Consider the following 15,620-nt stretch of genomic DNA (forward strand, 5'->3'; position numbering starts at 1 on the left):
ATGTGCCAAAAGAACTGTAACTGGCATAGTCAGTAATGCAGTCATAATAAAACTATTTAAATCATTAATGTAATATTGATTCAACTGCCAGCACAATTTCAGTTATTCTACCATGCACTATTATTTTATATCATGACATTTTCTAAGAGAGACCTCAAATGCCTTTCAATTATGTAAAGTAAAAAATTTCCCAAATTTAAAGTTTTGGCCCAGAAAAGTGATTTCTGCGTGACCGTTATGTTCTGTTTTGTTTCTTTTGTGAGGCAATTGGGGTTAAAGTAACTTTCCTAGAGTCACACAGGTACTAAGTGTCAAGTGTCTGAGGTCGGATTTGAACTGGAGTCCTCCTGACTCCAGAGTCAGTGCTATATACACTGCACTACGTGCCCCTGCATGGCCACTTTTTAAGACTAGATAAATCAATGAATTAGTAAGCAAGGATTATGTATCTATTGTGTGCAGGTAACCATAAAGCTACAGTGGGGTACAAAAATGAAAGCGTTCATTCCTAAAAAGATTTTAGGGAGTTTATATTCTACCTGGAGAGATAAACAGAATACATGAAATAACAAAACTGAATGCATTCACTTTTGTACTTCTGCCTAAAATGACTCCCTCACCTAAAATTTTTAAAAGAACATTAAAAAAATTCCCACACAATTTCCTCCTTGACTTTTCCCTACCTTGAGGAAGGGACTGAAGCTCCACTGAAGTATTATGAACAGAGTGAAACATTTGAACAGTAGCTTCTGAATTTTTTCCCCTTTAACTCAGTTTTTGAATATTTTTTAATTAACTTATTTATTTTTAGTTTTCAACATTCACTTCCATAAGCTTTTGAGTTTTGAATTTTCTCCGCCCCCCCCCAAGACGGTGTGCAATCTGATGTAGGCTCTATTTATACATCCTTATTAAACATATTTTCATATTAGTCATGGTGTAAAGAAGAATTAGAATGAATGGGAAGAACCATGAGAAAGAAGAAACAAAACAATAACTCAGTTTTTCTTTTTTTTTTTTTAAACCATAACTCAGTTTTTCTAAGACTTTTTTTACATCAAATTGGTTCAAGTCAGAAGAGGCAAAAGGCTAAATTAGAAGAGTGGCAATGATCATTGAGCTGGAACAAGGAATAATTCAATACCTATTCTTCTACTTCTCTATGGAGATACCTCTCCCTTTTTTCCTTTCTGATTCCCTCTCATCTTGTCAGGGAGGGAGGGCCACTGTAGCAGCAAATGAATCACGAGCAGTCAGTGGACAGACTTGGTCTTTAGAGTATACGACTGAATGATAGGTCTTTCAAATATCTGTTTGAAGTACTTAAAACCCAAACGTGATACTTGAAAAGGAAATCACAAAAGCAAACATCACTTTGTTCCTCTTCCCTCTTTCTCCTTAACAAATTGGGTATCCATTATAATCCTTTATTTAAAGCATTCTTCTATTTAAGCAGAGAGACACTTCTAATTCCTCTCTCTCCATGTTTTAGAATGAAAATATTAGGGAAAAGAAGGAATGTTATGTGGTAGTGGAGAGGATTCATTTCAACTCACCATAGAAATGACTAGTATCTACTGGGCAGAGAACCCTGTGATAAGCTGAAATTACTGAGGGAGTTTTGAATCAAGGAAAAAGATTCAGTTCAGAAAGGAGTTTCTTCATAGCTAAAGATTTAGCAATCTACAAATACGTTTTCTTCTAAAATATGAGGCATATGCAATTTGGCTTTTTACATAACATACATAACAGACATATAAAATATTTGACATGCAAGTGTATATTTAAGAAACTAAGGGATAAGAAAGGAAATCTTAGGAAACGTCTCCATCATAACATTAAAACCCCCAAACTTCCATACCTTCTTTCCCTCAAAGCCAAACCCTTTTTAATCAGATAATCAGAAATATCAATACATTGTCCTTTTTCATCTCTGCATAGAATTTTCACAGGCAGTGGCCATGCTGTGTGGTTTTCCTAGAACATAAGATCAGAGGAATCATGGAGCTGAAGTTTTCTTATACAATGATTTTTTTTTGGTTACTTTTATCACTGATCTTCATAACTTAACATACCAGAAAGGATTACACTCAAAAAGTTACAAGATAGTAGGCAAAGCTTTATGTGACAAGGTTGCAAAGAAGGCATGTTTTTCCAAATGAGACATTTCTGGTGCCATCATAAAGTTAATATTTGTTTTATATATCCCAGAGTAAGTAAAGTTGATAGAAAAAATACCAGTATTGGTAATCTCTTAAAAACAGGTTATTAAAGAATCATTAGCACAGTGTGTTTCTTTAAGTATTTGTCAGGAAAGCTTCAAAACAGAAGTAAAACCTACAAGAACATAAGTTTACTATGCAGAAATTACAAACCTAAAACCTAAAACTCAATCCAAAACAAAACTCTAAAAGAAGAGAAAAAATTCCAAGAACAAAAACCACTAGGTGTTAAGTTTCTCTATCCTGTGTTCACTGCAACCTGCAGGCCACAAACTAAAATTTCCTTAAGCTATTTAAACTCCTGAGAGGTAGCCTATGTAGTAGACAGAGGCTAGGCTTACAGTCAGGAAGACCTGAGTTTTAAGTTCAATGTTTGACCTTACTGAGTTATGTGATCATGGGGCAAATTACTTAACTCTTAGTGTCCCAGACAATTCTCTAAGACTAGAAATTACAGATAAATTTGTCAATTTGTATTAATAGTAAGTGTTTCTTTATCAGAAGCTTGCCACGCTAATGAAATCACAAGTCTGGATAAAAAAGAAAAATTAAACCTCTAATATGCCTTTTTTTCTTCAAAAAGGCCAAGAATTACATCTAAATACACACACCTGTCTATCTCCTCTTCAGTATGTTGGAAGTCACAGAAGTGATGTTAAGTTCAAAAGAGGTAAATTCTCCAAAGAACAGGAGACTAAGAACTATTAAAAGAATCCTAACATCATTACTCCAGTAGATGGTATGTTTTCAAACTTTTAAAAAATGGAGTTAACTGGTATTTGGAAGAATTCAAAGGAGGCAGAATTTTCCTAAAAGTTCAGAAAGTTTTTGTACCCTGTGACAAGATAAATACATTACTATATATACTTTATCTTAATGTTTTATGGTTATTTTATAATGAGCTGGATAATATTCTTTTGTTAGAAATAAAGCCTGACTTGTTATATCAGATTTTCATGAGACTTAGGCAAACTAATCCCACATAGTACCTAATCTACATTCATCATTTAAGTTGCTAACCTAAGAATACTGCATTTTAGACATTTTTGAAAATGTAAAAAAGTAAAAGATTACACATAACTGAAATAAGTTCCATTTCCTTCTCTATAATGTTAAATTGTAAATACTTTTGAACCAAAATATATACAAATGATGTTCATATTTCTTTCAATTGCTATAGACCTGAATGATTATAGATGCTACAGCTCCAGTGAGGTAAAATGAAAGACAGTCACAAGCTGTTGCTGTCCATTTGTCACTTCCACCAGTTGGACTAAAAGTAAAAAGAAAAAAAATATATATAAGAAATGTGACCTTCAAGTAAAAATACTGAATTTTTAATCAAGTGTACCTGAGCTTACCTATACACTTGAGAATTATCTTTCAAAACTTATCACCTAGGGATTTAGGTACCACTGCTGTCCAATACAGTTTTTCCGCTCTAAGAATCACTTTCACAATCAGTTTAAAAGACAAAGAAAACAGTCTCATCATTTGAATGAGACTTTTTCTCCTCAAAAGTGTTAGTAGAATATAAGCCCATTTAATGCAGAGTGTTTTGTTGTTGTGACAATTTCAGGGTCTGGAGAACAGTATCTTGCAACTCATAAATTTTTGTTGAGCTGAATTTTTTGTTGAATTACTGCAGAGTTTCATTATCTACCTTTTCCAGACTTGCCTGTAAATTACTTATGGCAATTTCTAAAAATAAAATTCACCCTTAAATAACAAAAATTCATCACTCAAAGATAGTCAAAGGGACTTAATAAATAGGCTCTCTGGTTCCCCTTACTTATAAGGCTACTGTATCTACTTTTTATACTAACCTAAAAAGTCCATTTAGACACAAATGATTTAACTTTCACACTAAATGGGCTGATTGTTTCTAAAGCTAATTATCTGACACACAACAGTTTGAAGCATAAAATTTATCAAAAGCACCTAAAAAAGTAGGTGCTTATTAATGTTTGCAGAATCAAATGTCGGAAGGGCAGCTAGATGGCGCAGTGGATAGAGCACTGGCCCTGGATTCAGGAGGACCTGAGTTCAAATTTGACCTCAGACACATAACACATACTAGCTGTGTGACCCTGGGCAAGTCACTTAACCCCACTGCCTACCCAAAAGAAATAAAAAAACCAAAAAAAAAAAAAAAGAAAGAAAGAAAAGAAAAAAAAGAATTAAATGTCAGAGGAATAGACCTTCGCTGTTGTTCCAGAGGGCAGAACTAAGTTTAAAATAAGAGGGATTTTCTTTTACCCTTTAATTAATACACCTGTGCTGATATTAGTTGAGCAGTGTAATAATTCAATTTAAAGAATACTTATTAATTGCACTGTACTAGGTACTACAGATACAACACCTACAACAGAAAACAAACAGTTCCTGTCCTCAAGGAGTTTACACATTATAATGAGGGATATATAACATTTACACAATTAAATATAACATTAATTTGATGAAAGAGAGACCATTAAAAAGCAGGTCACATTTATGTCAACCCCTCCAACCCCCAACTCAAACTTCAGTGGCTCCCTGTTGCCTCCAGAAGCAAATATAAAACGCTCTATTTGGCATTCATAATTTAGTCCCTTCCTACTGTTCCAGTCTTCTTATACTTTACCCCCCAAACATATACTCAGTGACCCAGTGACACTGGCCTCCTGGCTGTTCCACTAACAAGACTCTTTGTCTCAGCATTTTCTCTGGCTGTCTCCCATGCCTGGGACACCCTCCTTCCTCAACTCTTGCCTACTGTTCCTCTTCCTTTTCCCTGCTTTGCTTCAACTCCCAACAAAATCCTATTTTGAAGAAGAAGCCTATTCCAATCCATCTTAATTCCAATACTTTCCTTCTGTTAATTATTTCCTATCCTGTTTATAGCTTGTTTGCATATATTTATTTGCATGTTGTCTCCCCCATTAGCGCGTAAGCTCTTTGAGGGCAGGACTGTCTTTTACTATTTTTCTATCACCTGCACTTAGCATAGTGCTTGGCATATTGTACGTGCTTAATAAATATTGAATGATTGATTTTATAACTATTTTTCTTCTGTCTTCATCTTCTAAATTTGTTCTTAAAAGTTTCTTTAAAATTTTGAATTCTTTTAATTTATAATGATTAAATATTTACAAAATATGAATGATAACAAGAATCTTGGCCAAGTTATAAACTCTCTGAGCCTCAGTTTTCTCATCTATAAAATGAGAGGGTTGGACTAGATGAGCTCAAAGGCTCCTTCCAACTGTGAATCTATGCTTCTATGATATACCGAAACAGAAAAATCAATTTCAAACTATTTAAAAATACAAATTAATTTTAAAAGTAATCTTTTAGAAACAGGTTACCTTATATCAACAAGAGAACATTCCAAAGCTAATCTTCTTGCTGTCTTCAGATTTTCTTCAAGTTTTCTTAGACAGTCCACATTTACTGTTACTTTAATACCGAAGTCATAAAGCATGACCTAGAGAAAAAATACACTTGATTTTAAAATGTAAAAAAGCTTTTTGTAAAAGTTTTATAAAAGTTGGTTGATACATATAATGAAACAAAAAATTAAGGAAATGTTGCAAATATGCAGTAGTATAGGAAATTTAAATTACTAACTATCAAGATAATATATTTGTAGGAGAGATCATGACTCACTAATGAACCATTTACCTCAAGCAATGTTGCAGAAATTATCTTGACGATCTGGCCCCTTCGCCACTGTTTTAGCTCAGCCATCTGAACAGCACAATACATATTAATTTCCCATGTAACTGGTTCACATTTTGAGTTTTCATAAGCTGTTGCCATCTTTTCCTGTAAACTATATGTAAACATATTTAGCCCTGATAGTACTTTTTTATAACAGACTCTAGCAGAGAATTCCTTTGCTACTTAGCTATGTTTCATTACTTCAAATTTTTTTTTACAATTAAAGTAAAGAAAATATGAATTATTTCTTTATCCTATAGGTGGATTCTAGATTTTAAATCTAGCATTGTACCTGTTAAGTAAGGTTTCTGTTGACAGCTGTCGCACATAAATCTTCTCAGGAGACACGACATTAGAGATCTGCACAGGAATTTCTTTGTTATGAAGTAACTGTAAATCCTGCTCCTCCAGACATTTTGTAACCACAGAATCTGAGGTGTTTGTTTCAGTTGAAATTATTTCTTCAGGAGAAGGATCCCATACTTCATCATACTTTTTACAATTATCTTTTATGGTATATCTAGAAAACAATATATGTTTATAAAAATGTGTATGACATAATTGTAGACTAAAATAATCAAATCAAAATATGAACATGCTTTAACTATTAAAAAAAAGTAATTTTACAATACATCAAATCATAATTTAGCTTTCTGAATTAACTGACCTTCTTCCCAAAACAGCCATACCTAACACCACAGTAAGACAGAATAAACTTTTAATCCAAACAAACTGAAAAGCACAAGTTTTATTTCAAGAAATGCATCAGGAAGTTACTAAATATCGATTCATAAATTCTCCTCTCATCCCAAAAACAAGATTTAAGAGAGTAATTGAGCAGTTTACTTTGCTTGGTAAAATCTAACTTAAAAGGTAAGTTTTTTTCTAGGCTAACAGTGGTAGCAATCCCTGCCTAATCAGAATTTGAAAGGGAACTCTTTGGGACTCTAGGCAAGTCACTTAACTTCTCAATTTCCTTAGCTGTAAAATGAGGGCTTTGAACTAGATGCCATCCAAGATCTCTTCCAGTTCTAAATATGTAATCCTATTAAAATTATTACCATCATCACAAAAAAGAATTGAAGAAACAATATATGGATCCATCGCCTCTGTCCTCTACCTACAAATCCAATCCTGCAGGATGTTTGGGTTAATTTTCTTATTACAAATTAAGGCACAGTAGAGACAAATTTTTAAATTTTTATCTTTGTTCCTTTGTGAGGAGCTCTCCCAAACAAATATCTTCTGTGCCCCAAAGCCAGGAGGAGGAGCTAACAATATAAATGATAAAACTGACACAAAAACTTTTTCAACAAGTTGCAGAGCTGGGTTAAAACCAATAATATGAAAATTAACATGAACAAGTAAATGCTAAGCCTTGAATTTAGGTTAAAAGTTTAAGTTGAGGAAAACTTTCTTGACAACTGTTTATATTTAAGACTCAAATATTATTCAGCACCAACTTTATATGAGCCAAAGGTGTGATGTGGATCCCCCCAAAAAAGAAGCAAACACAATCCTAAGCTGAATTAATAGAAGTACAGGAATCATATGACACAATAGTTCTACTGTCATCTACTACTCAACTGATTGGTAAGGTCATTAATATTCTGATGAGGTCAATTTAACATCATCTTTATGAATATAAAGGGCAGCATTTGAAAGACTAGTTTTCTTCCTACACATCCTTCAAAACTAAGTGGTATGTAAAATATGCATAGAAGCATTTTTTTGTGTAGTAGAAAAAAGACAAACAGAAAAACGAGAGTACTCACTGAAGGGGTAGATAAAATGGGGCATATAAATGCAGTTGAATATTACTGGTTTAGTAATTAAAAAATGAACATGACGGATTTGTAAAAAATGGTAAAATTTGTATTAACTGATACAGAATGAAACAAAGTTAAATTAAGATAACCCTATAAATAATTACTACAATAGTGTAAATGAAAACATTAAGACAATTAGAAATCAGATTAAATGTAATTGGAATGATATAATAAAATACATTTAATGTAAATGATAATACATGTAATGTAAATGGAAAAATGTTTAACATTAATGACATTAACAATGATGAAACATATATCCTTCCTTTTGGTGGAAATAGTTACGGAGTCAGAGGACCTGGGTTCCAATGCTAGACTTCAGTTTTCTTGTATTTCTTAAACTGTGAACCCCAGATAGGGTTGTCACCCACAGTTCAAGAAGCACCGATCAATACACTGGAAGTATACTACAAAAGAGAACCACTAAGGTCCCTGCCAACTCTAGCTCTGTGATCCTAAAGATGACCAACTATGGTGTGAAACGCTGTATCTTCTGCTAGCTCTGCTTGCTGTTTCAGCTAGCTCTGCCTAACTTTGTTAAAAAGATGAATTCAATAAGAGGGGAAGGTGTTTGAGAAGTGAGCACAGTGCAAAATATAAAAGCTATCAATAAAATATTCTTAAAAAATCAGATAGTATGTTTCTTCGGGTTTACATATTCCCATCCTTCTTCTTGGATTACTTAGCTTGATAGTAATCGCAGACTATGAACTCAGTGTAGGTCAATAGTACAACAACAGCCAAAAGAGAAGTAACGGAAGTAGTCCCATGATCAGATCACATCTACACCACTGTGTTTAATCTATGGCATCACATTTAAGGAAGGAAACTGAGAAACTCTAATACATCTGGAGTACTGAAAAGATTTTACAAGGAAATATTTTCCAACAATTTTAACCATACAGTTTGTTGTTGTTCAGTCTTGTCTGACTCTGTGACTCCACTTGGGATGTTCTTGGCAAAATTACTGGAGCAGTTTGCAAATAATTTCCCTCTCTAGCTCATTTTTTACAGATGAGGAACTGAGGCAAACAGGGTTAAGTCACTTGCCTAGGGTCACATACCTAGTAACTGAACTCAGGAATATGAGTCTTCCTGACTTCAGGCCCAGCACCCTTTCCACTGTGCCACCTGTCAACTATACAACAACCTAGCAGGGGTGGGGAACCTGCAGCCTTGAGGCCACACATGGCCCTCTAGGTCTTCAAGTACAGCCCTCTGACTGAATCCAAACTTCACAGACACTCTACTTGAGGGCCTATAGGGCCACATGTGACCTCAAGGCTGCAGGTTCCCCAGCTGGGAGCCAGAAGATCCCAGCTGGGTTCAGTTCCTCTTCTTTGCCATTCACTGAGTAATCTTGGACAAGTGGAGACAGCTAGTGACACAGGGGATCTAAACTTGGTCCTGGAGTGAGGAAGACCCAAGTTTAAATGTAGCCTCAGATACTTCCTAGCTGTGTGACCCTGGGCAAGTCACTTAACTCTGTCTGCCTGTTTCCTTATCTATAAAATGGACAGAAAAAGAACACCTACCTCTCAAGGTTGCTGTGAGGATTTGTAAAGTATTTTGCTAACCTTAAAGTGTTACATAAATGCTTGTTTTCGTTGACTTCTCTAGGCCTCAAGTTATCTCATCTATTAAAAAAAAGAGGTTGGACTAGAAGGGTGAAGGAATAGTATACCTTCCAGCTATACAATCAACATGATCTTATTTCCTTGTTCACTCTGGGCAAGTCCAATTCTTATTTGGTACCCTAATGCAAGACTTATTTTTTCCTGTTGGTATACCATAATGAAGCATTGAGAAGATGCCTTTTTAATATTAAAATTCAGATTTAGTTGCTGGTACTGTTAACAATCCTTTTTATCCTTTAATATTCTTTTTATAGTATTTGTACTTCACCATGTCCAAAACAAAGGGCACAACCTTCAAGGCTTTAAGAAAAAAGCAAAAACAAAATTGTATGATATGCTTTTCTAAAGGTGAATAATGGTTCAAATAATGTTTTATTTACCTTATTTTTTCTATGATCAAAATCATGCTATTGCTAGATTCAATAGCCTGACATAGTAGAAGATTACTTAAACATTATTGCTTATTTTCATCCAAAATAGTGCTGATTTGAAGACACTGCCGCCTTAGGGTTTTTTAAGGTGTACCAACCCTAACAAAGTATTTTGAAAGATGGTTGGAAGTTTAAAAAAAAGCGACAGAATGATCAAGAACTTACATTAAATATTCACAATTAAGAGCAGTAAGGTCTTATGGATAGAAAGCTAACCCTGGGATCAGGATGACCCGAGATCAAATCCTACCTCTGACACACACTGTGATATGTGATCTAAGCAAATTACTTAGGTTTTCTTTTCTTTTCTATGTAGATGAAGTCATAGATGTGACCCCCCCCAAAAAATTCCAAAGACAGTATATGCTTATTAGCTATTAATATTAAAAAGTATACTTACCCTAACTCATAAGACGCTAAACCTTCCTTAACTAGCTGGTTATTAACACTGTTTGGTATCATTCCAGGAGCACTGATAGAATCAAATAGCTCGACAGATAGTACATTGTCTTCCAAAATTTCTGTAAAACCAAGAATATAATTTGCAAAAATATTTTTTATTTGAATAAACTATTTTATTTTCATTTAGTATGTATATTTTAAGAACCACATATATTTATAAACACTATTGAGTAAAAGCATGATCTCCATAAGGCTGTTAAAGTGAATATTGCTAGATAGAGAGAAGTTGTGTAAACGTTTCAATAGCACTCATAAAAATAAATATTTTGTACTCTTTACTCCATAGACACTTTTGTGTTATTTTCCTCTACAAATTGCTAGGGGACTTTTTAAAAATTAAAAAAAACTGACTCAGATTCTTATAATCTAGCCACTGGTCAAATTCTTAAAATCTAGCCAATAGCTCACTAATTTTCAGACTCCTTAAGTGTCTGACCAATACGACAGATGTTCTAATAAACCTTGTCTTTGGCTGGAAAAAAAAAAATTAAAAAACCATAAGAAGAATGGATTATTTACATAGGGTTGACAATTTAAAAAACAGGTTTTAATTCAGTTTTTCAGAAGGACAAATTAAGGTAAACTAATTCTTAAATCGGTATTATATTTGTATATTTCACAACTTGTATCAACATATTATACATCAGAAAGTCCAGTATATATATAACCTTCAATTAAGTAGAAGCCTCAATTCCCTGGATTTCTTCCCCATTCCATAATGACCTTTTATAAGAAAGAGTCAAATTACAAAGGCTTTTCTTTGAAGTACAACAGTAACAAGAGATGATAAAAATTCCAAAGAATATCCTAGAGCTTAATATTTATTCCAATCTCCTATGCCTTTCATACCTATTTTCAATAATGACAACCTACTGGGCACCACGTTATCCTGATCAAGGTTTATGTTCAATAACTATAACAACCACTACTGTCATCACTGTAAGGCAAGACAGATTCTAATACATTTCAGAAAGATGGCCAATAAAGGCCGAAATAAAAAAAAAAATTTTAACTTAATACCTAGCGAAAAAGTAAACAAAACTAACCGAAACATTTACAATTCAAGTATTAACAGTATATAAAGGTATTACTATAATGCACATCTATTTTAATTTCTGCTAGGAAAAAAGGAGACAATACTATATTTTCACTTGCTTGCAAATTTGGTAAAATCCATTGTGGCAATTAATACCGAAAAGCATTACAAACAACCAAGTGATTTCCAAGTATTCTTGTAGTGGTTTATTGTAATAGTACTTTACTGATCTGCTTGAAAAATAATGTCTTTTAATAATCATCTATACATAATTCTCTTTCTTCCTCTTTCTATTATTTGTTTATACTTCCTTCTGTTTCTCTAATCCAGTGATGTCAAATTCAAAACAGACACAGGGGTCACCAATCCACATACAAAGATCTCTGTGGGATACATATTGACTTGATTTTAAAATGTAATATTATCTATGTTTTATTATATTTTTATTTACTTTGTTACATATTCCCCAATTACATTTTAATCTGGTTTGGGTGGCACTTAGGAAGTGATGGAGGCTGCATGTTTGACAATTCTGTTCTAATCCATGTGCCTCCAACTTCCTGTCTCCAAATTTCTCCTTTATATTTTTGGCTTGCATTAAAGTTTATATTTATCAACTCTGCCCCAAAGCAATGCTTAGCTCTCTGGTGGTGGTCCTTTAGGAACAAGGAGCTCAATTTATTGCCTTTCTCAGAGGCGTGTCAAGGCCAAATATTAAGACAGAAGGCTAGCTAGCATCATGGGATCTATACAAAGACGAAATACAAATTCTGTTGTAGTTCAATGGAAGAGTTTTGATGCAGACAAGTAGAATTTCAGAGTGATAATGATCAAAGTTAATAATCTAATTTTGTGATTTTTTTCATGTCAGGGTTAACATCTTCTAATATACAGAGAGAATTCTTGTCTTTTTTGTATTTTAAAACCTAACTGAAATGTTCTATCATACAAATTATTCTAATTACAAAAAAATGCTTACATTATTTCTAGTGACATACACACATAAAGATAACTCACTGATGACTGAACATGTCATAAATTTATCATGAGTCATTTCTTCAAACTTTCCATTTGCTTCTTTAGACCACTGCTTGTTTTTTTTTGAAGGTTCAATATGTGCCAATTTGCATTTAATTGCCTGTGCCAAATAAAATTCCCATGGTTAAAACATATTCATTTCCAGCAACATATTAGGATTACAGTGAAAAATTTATGCCATTTGGTAAAAACAAAATTTGCTGAGAACTTCTATTTTAAAAATGACAAACCATTAATTACATACCATTAATTACATTCCATTTAAGTACCATTTATTAGGCACTAAAGATTCAAAGACAAAAACAATCTCTAGCACTCAAGGAGCTTATGTGAGAAATACATACTTTTATATTCAAGACCTATGAGAAGTCCAAGAAATCTGAAGACCATTTAGCAAAGTAGAAACAATTTCTAAAGTAGTATCTGAAGCAATATTTACCTTCAATGAAACAGCAAAACTTATTTAGAAATGAAGACATGAATGACTAAATGTATATGGTGAATACAAAAAAAGCTGACTAAATTTATACTAGTAACTTTAGCCATAAAATTTAAGTTAATTAAATCTGGTATACCTTTTCTGGGGGATTCAAAAATTCATCCTTTACTTTACGCATCTCCTTAAGTGTTACTGTTGCAGCATTACCAAAGTCAACATATTTAACTTCAACTTCTTGATGTCCTGGTAAACCTTCAGAGATTATCAAATCAGCACAAATCGAAAGTGAAAACAAAAAATACATTTCATATGATTCAGAATGACTTCATCACAGTTAAGTGAATTAGAAGATATTTAAGCGTCAAACTTACAAAAAATGACATAAAAATTTTACTACATCTTTAACCACAAACTTACTCCAATACTTGAAGGACCTCAGAGTTCATTAATTTGGGTATTTCTTTTACTGCTGCAGATTGTAGACATCCTACACTCCAAGAGATTATTATAAGCTGCTATGCACCCCCCCCAAAAAAAATCACTACCAGGTGGCTAAATATTCCAGTCAAAAGTTTCAAAACCATGAAGATAAATTAAAAATTCCCCATAAATATGAGGATATTCCAATTTGATGGGCTGAGTAGGGACTCAATAAAGAGAGCTATAATGCAAGACACTGCCTGCCCATCCTTTCAACTATAAACTGTGAAAACCCCATTTTATTAACAAACTTCTTTTCACCTAGGATTTATATTCTCAAGGTGATCCTAACTTAAGAAGATAAGTTTAATTTCACAGACATCATTCAGAGTTGGAAGGACATGACTCATGGAAGGAAATGGGTTTGGAAGGGTATGATATTTCAAAAGGAACAGATAAAAGAGGTAATAAATGTGTTTGTTTGTGTGTGTGTGTGTTGTGTGTGTGTGTGTGTGTGTGTGTGTGGTGTGTGTGAGAGAGAGAGAGAGAGAGAGAGAGAGAGAGAGAGAGAGAGAGAGAGAGACAGACAGAGACAGAGACAAAGAAGCACACAGTGTGTGCGTGCGAACGTGCATGTGGGTCCATTAACTGAAATACAGAGAGAAGCATGGCGTTAAGTATCTGAGTTAGGAGTACTAGAAAGAGAAACAGAAAAGATACTGAGGTAGGAATTTTCTACAGACCACTAGGCCAGAAGAAGGAAACATACAAGAATTTGAGAAACAGATCATAAAGCTGGAATAGAAATATGATTTAAAATAGTGCTAGGGAACACTTCAACTATCTGAACATCTGCTGGAGAATTCAACCTGCTAAAGAAACAGTTGTTAAGACGTCCACTTGTGTTTCAATGTATAAAAAGTGAAAGAAGCAAGCTCTGATAAAGACCTCATTTCTCAAATATATGGGGAAGAGAATCAAATTTATAAAAATAAGAGTCATTTCCCAATTGATAAATGGTCAAAGGACACGAACAGGTATCTTTCAGAAGAAAAAATAAAAGGTATCAATATTCATATAAAAAATGTTCTAAATTACTAATAATTAAGAGAAATACAAATTTAAAAAGCTCTGAGGTACCACCTCACACCTATCAGATAGGCTAGTATGGTAGAAAAGGAAAAATATTGGAGGGAAGGTGGAAAAATGGGGACACTAATGCACTGCAGGTGGAGTTGTGAACTAGTCCAACTATACTGGAGAACAATTTGGAACTATACAGCTATAAAACTGTACATACCCTTTGACCCAGCAGTAACACTAGCAGATTTGTATCCCAAAGAGATCAATGAAAAAGGAAAAGGACCTACATGTACAAAAATATTTATCACATATCTTTTTATAGTGGCATAGAACTGGAAATTGAGAGGATGCCCATCAACTGGGGAATAACTAAACAAGTTGTAGTATGTAATTGGATACTACTCCATCATAAGAAATGATGAGAAAGATTAGTTTCAGAAAAATGTAGCATGACCTATATGAACTGATGTAAAGTCAAGTGAAAAGAATCAGGAAATCATAGTACACTGTAATAGCAATATTGTAATGAAGATCAGCTGTGAAAGACCTAGCTACTCTGATCAATACAATGATCAAAGACAATTCTGAAGTACTCAAGAAAAATGTTATTCACTTTCAGAGAGAGAGAGAACTGATAAACTGAGTGCAAACTGAAGTATAATTTTCTCACTTTCTTTTTCTTTTTCATGGCATGGCTAACGTGGAAATATGTTTTGCACAATTTCACAAGTACAATTGACACCATATTGCTTGCCTTCTCAATGAGTGGGGGATGGGCTGATGGGAGGGAGAGAATTTGGAACTCAAAATTTAAAAAGAATTTTGAAAGTAAGTTATAAAAACTGATTTAAAAAAGTTAAAAAAAGGAACTTAGTGTCAAGAATGTTACCTTGCCACTTTGTGTGTGGTTTAATAAATGTTTATTGTTTTAATAAATATAGTTAATGTATGAGACTGGTCAAACTTTAATATGCAAAGGTGATATAAAATTTACATTTCAGAGTTACGGAGCTATGAGCATCACAGCAAGGCATTTTTCTATTAATCCTGATTTTATGATGTTTCTGAAAATATTTCGACTGTCCTAAAGTAATCATGAAACATGGGTTTCTAGTAACAAGTAATTTTTCCATGACATTTAACATATATATTAAACACTTGCTGTATGCAAAGGTTCTGGGGAGAAAGATACACAAAATTTAGAAGAAGAATAGCATCTCAATATAATGCTATGCCTAATTAAAATTCAGTAAAAAGTTATTTGGTATGGTGATCATCATTTTTACTTTACTTAACTAGTCGTATTCTTGTAAGCTTTTTA

At 33.5% G+C, this 15,620-nt stretch overlaps 1 protein-coding gene across 1 annotated transcript in view; it reads right to left on the reverse strand.

Annotated features, from left to right (window-relative positions):
• Positions 1-15,620, reverse strand: part of RNF17 (ring finger protein 17) — a 123,734-nt gene that overhangs the window by 28,825 nt on the left and 79,289 nt on the right. The window contains exons 18-25 of the mRNA XM_020968779.2: positions 12,933-13,048; positions 12,337-12,457; positions 10,222-10,342; positions 6,217-6,444; positions 5,886-6,036; positions 5,570-5,688; positions 3,405-3,495; positions 1,862-1,977 (exon numbers count right to left, since the gene is read on the reverse strand). Coding sequence (XP_020824438.1) covers positions 1,862-1,977; positions 3,405-3,495; positions 5,570-5,688; positions 5,886-6,036; positions 6,217-6,444; positions 10,222-10,342; positions 12,337-12,457; positions 12,933-13,048 — 1,063 coding nt within the window. The remainder of the gene's footprint in view (positions 1-1,861; positions 1,978-3,404; positions 3,496-5,569; positions 5,689-5,885; positions 6,037-6,216; positions 6,445-10,221; positions 10,343-12,336; positions 12,458-12,932; positions 13,049-15,620) is intronic.

Source organism: Phascolarctos cinereus, unplaced genomic scaffold, assembly GCF_003287225.1.
Source record: "Phascolarctos cinereus isolate Bilbo 61053 unplaced genomic scaffold, phaCin_HiC Scaffold_726;HRSCAF=1367, whole genome shotgun sequence".
NCBI classification, from domain to species: Eukaryota; Metazoa; Chordata; class Mammalia; order Diprotodontia; family Phascolarctidae; genus Phascolarctos; species Phascolarctos cinereus.